This window comes from Atta colombica, unplaced genomic scaffold (assembly GCF_001594045.1).
Source record: "Atta colombica isolate Treedump-2 unplaced genomic scaffold, Acol1.0 scaffold11, whole genome shotgun sequence".
Taxonomy (NCBI): Eukaryota; Metazoa; Arthropoda; class Insecta; order Hymenoptera; family Formicidae; genus Atta; species Atta colombica.
In genome coordinates, this window is record NW_017259195.1 from 1,151,680 (window position 1) to 1,160,270 (window position 8,591).

The window sequence follows — 8,591 nt, forward strand, 5'->3', positions numbered from 1 at the left end:
ATATATACATATATTCTACGTTTAGTATTAAAAATTGTCAATTCATCACAGAGAAGAATGATATGAAATACGCAATAGCGTTATAATGCTTATTTCTATTTCGTTTTTGTTATTTCCTTAATTTTTTTTATAAACCTATGTGTCAATATATTCAATCGCAATAAAAGAATGCAAGAATCTTTATAAAATGTAAAAGTTTCCCTAAGCAATAATGAAAAAATAAATCTTAAAAGTCAACAAAATAAGTCTGTCAAATATTCTGCTAAGCTTTAGAAATTTATTTTTTTAATCCAAATTTTTTGTTTTTTTTATTTAGTTAATTTAGTACATGGCAAACGTGATAAATATGGCAAATGTGATGATATTTTGAGAAACTTCACTGAGTCCAGTTAAAATAAAAAAAATCAATTTCTGCATTTCTAGAGATTAGTCAGCAGTAATATCTGCAGTAATATCAATAATGCTTTGGCAATCGCGTCTCTCTTTTAAATAATATAAAATAAATAAAAATATTATTTCCTCAACTATTTCTTCAACATATTATTTCTTTAATCTTTTCTCGGAAATTTTCCTCGAAAGAATTTGATTTCCCGCTTCTTGCTCCTCCTTACATTGTAGATGTCTATTCATCTATTCACGAAACAACTTTTTCTCGTCTAACATGTAATTTGCATTAAGTAGCAAAGTAAGCCGCACAATTGTATACTTAAGTCCATACTATAACCGGAATTATACATATATTAACTAAATTTAAATATTATCCGCAATTATATAGTCCTTATTAAAAAAATATCTATAATTTTGCAAGCATCATAGATATACGTAAAAGAAAATTGCATAATTCTCTCTACTTTAAAGTATAATAAAACAAATAATACGAAAAAAAAATTGCCACGATTGAAAATAATATTTTTCTCCCATCAATACGATTTGATTGTAAGAACTATAGTATGACCACAGGACCGATTTTTCATTATCTGATTCATTTATGCTTAAGCTTAACTTGATGTTTCCCGTGGACTTCATTGGACTTCATTGGACTTCATTTATAACATCGTCACAGATGAAGCTTATTGATAAAATATTATAAGTTAACCAAATAATGAAAAATCAGGTCATAAACTGTTAAGATATTCTATCTTGCGATTTATAACCATACTACAGTTATACCACAACCGTACTATAAAGTTTTTACAACCAAATTGTATTAATGGAAGAAAAATATAATAATTTTTGTTGTGGCAATCATAACGTTTTTTGATAGAGATAATTTTATTTTAAAATGCAATAATATAGGTATTTAATAATGTAGTTTAATTCGAAAGAGTTGTTAGCCGATTTTCGACTTACAATTTACTTTCGGTACTCTCGTCGTGTACGATTGCTGGATTCGCGACTGCCCATTTTTCTTTGGTGGCCTTTTGCTCCTTTCTCGGTCGATCCTTTAAATTCTGTATACCGGCATAATGCTCCTCGATTTCTTGTAAAGTTCTACCCTCGGTCTCGGGTAATATCACGTATAGTAGACACAAACCAACAAGATTGATCATAGAGTAGAAGAAAATCGTCCCGGGTAGCGACATGCTGTTCTCCATATAGAGAAAGGTTTTATTCGCGATCGACGCCATGATGTAGGCAATCATACCAGCCGCGCCAGTTGCGCTGCTGCGTACCTGATGAATTCGAAATCGAAATTGACAAGAAAATCACACGAAGTGATAATTCTGGTTTTAAATGAATCTTTGTATATACTTTGTAGCCCTAGTTAGAATTTACAATAGAAATCATTAGATGCGGATACAACATCTGCGAGAATCGAATCGTACTTTGTAGCTTTATGAGTACAATAAATTTGTAGATAAAAAATATTTATGTTTCAGTGAGCACAATTTTGTGTTCGCAATATATGTACAATAGGAATTATATATGTATCTAGTATAATCACGAATGTGCAATTACCAGCACGAGATTTACACGTTCTTGACAATATTGCTTGTGACACATCAAATGTCCATTTGTAACGTGAGTGTATAACTAGCAACATATCTGCATTTATTAGTTACTGTAAAACTATGATTTCTGTCCGTATTTCAAAGGACATTCTATGCGTTTCTTCAAGCAAAGTATATCCACGTTTAAAGTATCCTGTATACGAACAGAAACAACTAAGTTTTTTAGTAGTTTTTATCGTATAATGCAGGGACAAATATCCATATTAAATGGATAGGTTATTTTCTGTACGCTTCTGTTTGACATTTTAAATAGAGAAATTATATAAAAAGATGAATTTAGAAAATGTTTATTGCAGCGAAAAAATGGTTTGAATAAAATTACTCCTTATGTGGTAAAATGGTTTTTAATTTTTTCCATTATATCTCGAAAATTATTCGAAATATCAAAAAAAGTTTATATAAAAAGTTTACAACAAAATTATCTCTAATTATTTGTCAATAATATTTTTAAACATTTTTTAATTAAAAATATTTTCAAAAATATTATTGACATGGATGAATAGAAGTAATTTTGTTGTAAAAGTTTTGTATAAAACATTTTTTGATATCTTGAATAATTTTTAAGATACACCAAAAAAAGCCCGTTATAAGGAATGATTTCACTCCCTTTAAATCGCTTTCTCGCCGCAACTAATAGTTTTTAAATTCATCTTTTTATGTAACCTATGTATACAAAGATTTATTAAAATCAGAATTTAACACTTCGTGTGATTCTCTTGTGAGATTAAGAAAAATATATGTTTATAAGCGTTCTAATAATAATTCAATCTTCATTTAATTTGGAAAGATCAGTTGATTATTAAGTTAATATTAGTTTGTTAAAAAAATTCTAAATCATCATTCAATTTTTACATGGAAAATGATTTTCATATACAAATATTTCAAAAACAACGACATATTCTTTAAAATTAAAGACCAGATTCAATAATTCGCCAATAATCAATTTCATTTTCGATTTTACTGGTCTAGATCAGTGCTGGGATTTACGCATTTTTCGGCCAATTTTCAGCTTGGTTGGTTCCTGCCTCTTTTTTTAAGGAGCTAATCGACATTTAGGCTAGGTTGAAGCAAGGAGCAGAAATCAAGTTGAAAATCGGTCGAAATGCAAGTAAATCTCAACATTGGTCTAGACGGTCCTATTGCCCCTGCTATACAGTCATATACAGTCTTGCCACAATATAAGTACACACAGTGAGGACTTGAGCTTCTTTGATGTAGTGGATTCTAGATCACATGACTTGCCATCATATTCCTGATAATACACAATAGAGCTGATAAGACAGATTCTTAAATTTAAATTTCTATTAAGCTTATTCATAAGCTAATATGTCTATCATATTCCTGTACAACTGGCATATACGTACTAAAAATTGCAGATCACTGAAAAAAGTTCAGTGTGTCCATCATACTGTGTGTAGTTATATCGAGGACGACTGTCAAAAAAGTTAAAGCTCATCTAAAGAAGTACCGAGATGAAATTCGATAATTAGCAGATTGGTGAATGGTTATTAAACGTGATAGTCTGTATTTTGAGGAATAATTGTCGTTATTTCAGAATAAATTTGTAAGTAAAAACCGAAGAATGAAAAGTGATTCAAACCTTTTTTAATAATCTAATAGAAGAGAAGTAGTTTGGTAATTAAATGTGAATGGAATTTAAATAATTTCAGAGATTAAAACTTGAAAGTATTAAAAGAAAAATATAAATAATTAGATTCCGATCGAAACTTTTGCCAAAACTGAACACTCGGCTACATGTCAATTTCAATTGAAATCGAAACCAAAATTAAAAAATAGGAATCCTATAAAGGTCATATGTATAAACATCCTCATATATCACATTTTTTTCTTCATGAATATCATAATTTATTAAACAATAAAATTAAGCCGAAAACGAAAACCGAAATTTCGGTTGTGTATCAATTTTGAAAGAATGTATATTGTATATAAGTACTTCTTCGTAAATTATAATTTAATTTATTAAAACAATAATTACACATAAACAAAATTAATATTTATGAAAAAGAGCTATAGTCGAAACTGAAACACATAATGAATGTTCGTTTTCAGTTTCGGTAAAAGTTCGATAAAAAGATCGGATTCTATAAATAATAATGTAAAATACACGTACTTTTACGGGGAACACCTCTCCAGCGAGAATCCAAGGCAATGTCCTGATGCAAATGTTTGCCATGAAAGCACCGCCTATCATGAAGGTAGTAGGTACCCAGCTGTATTTAATCCCGTCCAAATAATCTGCATTGCTTAAATAACCATAGATAGCGGTAGTGAGGAAGCATAATCCGGTACCGCCGACCGAAAGGAAGGACAGCTTGCGTTTTCCCATAAGATGGATTGTTAGTACGCATATTGTGATGCCTATTAACTGGGCTATGCCCAGGAATACCGTGGCAGTGTATTTGTCGATTGGTGCGTTCAATTTCGCGAATATTATAACGGCGAAAGTCTGCAGGGTCGTGCAGCCGCCGAAGTTACTGATAAAGAATGCCGAGCTGACCAAAAAGAAAGGCTGGTAGAAAGTTCGATTCGTGTAGGCTTGCCAAATCTTTTCCTTTTCAGAGCCGGTATTATCGGTCGGCTTCTGAATTGCCTCGCAAAGCGCTCCAAATTCATTATGCACGTAAGACGGGTTTACCCAACCGCGCAACCAGCAGAGAGCGTGTTCTGATTCCTTGAGACGACCTTTAACTAGAAGAAATCAATTTTCTGTATTATTTAAAACTTAAACCTAATAACTCTTAAAAATATTTTCATACAAGATTAGGCTACATATATTTATAATATTTATTTCTTCCAAAAATGATGAAAAAAGTTTAAAACAACGATATTCTACTGACGATATTCTATTAAATCGTTAAAATATTTAATCATAATTGCTCGTTTCGTAATTGTTATATTTGAGAAGAAAGATAAATAATAATTGGTTAATATTTATTAAATAAGTAACAAATAAATAATTTAAGAAATTAAGAATAAAAATAAGCTAATAATAAAAATTTGGCAAATTTGTCAAATCAATAACAAATGATTTGATTGATAATCTACCGGCGAGCCAGTGTGGACTCTCGGGCACCAAGCATAAAGCGAGAAAACACAGAATCGGATAAATCAGATTGATTAGCGCCACCGTTCTCCAGTGGACCAAACTGCCACTCAACATTTGCGTGAAGATCCCCAGGATCACCGCCATTGAGGAAGTCGCAGAGAGCATCCCTCGCAGATAGGGTTGCGTTACCTCAGCGACATAAGTTATAACTGGACCTTCGAGGAGGCCTCCTGTCAAGCCTGTTATCGCGAGCGCCGCAAGCAACATTCCGGGATTGCTGGAGTAGTAATATATCAGCCAGGCCACGACGAACGGTATATTTGCCAGCATCATTGTTCGTTTTCTACCCAAATACTGTGATACCGGTCCACTCGCTAAGCAGCCGATTGGCACGAGAAATAAGTTCAGGCTGCCTGGAAGAGGATATGTTAATAATGAAAACAGGAGGGAGGGAGGGAGGGAGAGAGAGAGAGAGAGAGAGAGAGAGAGAGAGAGAGAGAGATGATAATTATTTTGATGCAGATACAGTAAATAAGATTATTATATGACATCCAGTTAAATTATTCAGTTAAATTGTAAATGTATATAGTAAAATGATAATTAAAATTAATAATTTAAATGTTGAATAATTTTAATATGACGATATAATTATAATATGACGAACTAATATTACAACTTATCATAAAATTTAATTATTAAAATTAATTAATAAATTTAAATTAATAAACTTAAATATCATAATGAAGGAGTATTATAAGAAAAAAGGAAGGGAATCTCCTTGATAGATAAAAGAAAAATATTATATTTTAGAACACAAATTTTTAAAATAATTCTATGTTGTGCATTCTCTTGACATGCTATATTTAAAAATAGTTCTTTACTGATCCATGTTAATTCCTCCATTGTGACTTTGATGTCCGAATCCTCCTTTTGTAACGCCGGGATAAGGATAGTTGAGAATCCCAAGGTTGTACCGAAAGTAATCAGGAGTAAATTTTTAGCGCCAACTGCGCAACATTGTGGTATTGCTTGTCGAAGTTTAGAAATATATACTTCTTCATTCATAACTGATGTTTTGTCATCATTTCTAAAATACAGAGAAAAAAATTCAATGAGTAGTGTACTAAATGAATAGTGTATTAAAAATGCAATGAGTTTAATATCTAATTCTTTTAATATTATATATAGATATATCAATTATTATTTAAATTAATAAATATTAAAATTTTCACAAAACGAACTTGTATTAGAGCTCTCTTTCTTAACAATATATATGTATACCAGGTGTATAAGCTTAAATCCGCTGTTTTTTAGTCAGAAAAACACATTTTTTTTCCTAGGAAGCAAAAACAAATTTATTCAAGGTACTTGCTCTCGCTAACTATATATTTTTCCCTATTCATCTTTCGGGCAATTTGTGTATACCACGCCAAAAAAATTCCTCATCTTTCGAGGCAAACTATTCATCAAGCCATTTTCGGACGTTTTCATAAAAATCGAAGTGTCGCTCAGCGAGCGCGTGGCCCATCGACGAAAACAGGTGATAGTCAGAAGGTGCCAGGTCTGGTGAGTAAATGGGATGGGATAGCACTTCCCAGTTGAGTGTCTCCAAGTAGTTTTGGACCATTGTTGACGTGTGATGGTGCGTTGTCGTGGAGGAAAATCAGCTTGTCATGTCTTTTCCGATAATAATGCGGCCTTTTTTCACGCAGAGCACGGTGCAATTTGATCAGTTGTTGGTGATAGCGGTGAGCATTAACAGTTTCACCAGGTTTTAACAGCTCGTAGTAGATGACACTCTCCTGATCCCACCAAACGCATCTTCCGTCCGAAGCGATTTTGGTCTTGAGGAAGATGTTGATGGTTGAGTGAGGTCAACCCAAGATTTCTTGCGTTTAGGATTCTGAAAATAGATCCACTTTTCATCGCCTGTCACAATCCGATGCAGGAACGACTTTCTTTTTTGTCTGGCAAACAGAATTTGGCATGTGTTTTGGCGTCGCTCCATCTGCCTATCGTTCAGTTCATGCGGCATCCATTTTCCGATTTTTTGAATGCCTTCCCCATGGTATGTAGCCGCATGAAAATGGCTGCTTGAGAAACACCCAATTGCTCAGCAAGCATTTTTTGCGATAGGGTATCGTCCTCGTCCAAAAGAGCTTGCAATTGACAGTCCTCAACCTTCCTAGGCCGATCACGCTTCTTGTCACTCAGGTCAAAATTGTCAGCATTGAACCGGCGAAATCAATCTCTGCACGTTGTTTCCGATAAAGCATTGTCGCCATAGGCCTCCACAAGCATTCGATGCGATTCGGCAGCCGATTTCTTCAAATTGAAACAGAAAAGCAAAGCTTTCCGCATATGCTTTTTTTTAAGCAAAAAACTAGACATGAAAGAAAAAATGTTGTATGAAATTGCTGATGATGTGCACTGGTTAATGTTGACAGATGTCAAACACATAAAAAAAGTATGTTGTGTGCTCAGGGTAATTTTGTAACGCTCACTAATGCCACCTATGAGCAAACAGCAGATTTAAGCTTATACACCTGGTATAATAACAATATATATTTTATATATGTTATATAAAATATGAGCAAATGATATTATCTATAAAAACGCCTCCAGACGACGTATATACGTCAACTTTGCACATATTCGTTAAATACTGATCTACATTCGATATGGATAATTATGTCATATATATGTATTATAATATTTGCTCATGTTGGCATACGTTTGTCATATTATCTGGAGACGCGATTATTAGTAGTATTTACACGATTATTAGTAGTATATATTTGATCAAAAAGTCTGTATACACTAATAAAGACACATATCTAACGAGAATTTAAAAATGTTCATGGTCACAATATTTGAAATGGAATGGAGATGGAGAATGGAACTCTCCCCATTAGACTGATAATCTTATCTAGCATAAAAACTGAAAAAGAGAAGGATTCACAAAATTGAAATTGAAACACTCAAGTTCGATAAAAAGTCGTCATTCTTCAATTTTATATTATTTCCCGGTAAAAACTTTTTTATGTATGAATGTGTATAAATATGTATAAACATACATAAACACGCATAAATATTCATAAATATATAATTATATATGAAATAAGTCCATACATATTTATATATCCTTTTTTCTTTTGTAAAATTACTTTTTAGAGTAATAGAAGTGATAATAGTAATATGGAAACATTAAAAATAATTAAAAAGATAATTTTCGCATTATTTGTTTTAGAAAAAAATCAAATTTAAAGAAATGTAAAAAAGTTATTTACGTAATAATTATATATATAAAATTATGCATAATTATATATACACAATTTTTTTATGTTTTCAAAATTTTATATGTTTTTTTTTCTAAAACAAACAATGCGAAAATTATCCCTTTATTTTTTATGTTTCGTTACTGTTATTATTTCTGTTATTATTACACTAAAAAATAATTTTATAGAAGAAAGAGGGATGTATAAATATGTAAGGACATATTTTATATATTT

At 31.7% G+C, this 8,591-nt stretch overlaps 1 protein-coding gene across 1 annotated transcript in view; it reads right to left on the minus strand.

The window, feature by feature from the left end:
* Positions 1-1,326: 1,326 nt before the first annotated feature.
* LOC108693801 (facilitated trehalose transporter Tret1-like) overlaps positions 1,327-8,591 on the minus strand; it is a 23,399-nt gene continuing 16,134 nt past the window's right edge. Inside the window, exons 3-6 of the mRNA XM_018202949.1 lie at positions 5,961-6,166; positions 5,079-5,492; positions 4,144-4,721; positions 1,327-1,673 (exon numbers count right to left, since the gene is read on the minus strand). Coding sequence (XP_018058438.1) covers positions 1,347-1,673; positions 4,144-4,721; positions 5,079-5,492; positions 5,961-6,166 — 1,525 coding nt within the window. The 3' untranslated portion in view covers positions 1,327-1,346. The remainder of the gene's footprint in view (positions 1,674-4,143; positions 4,722-5,078; positions 5,493-5,960; positions 6,167-8,591) is intronic.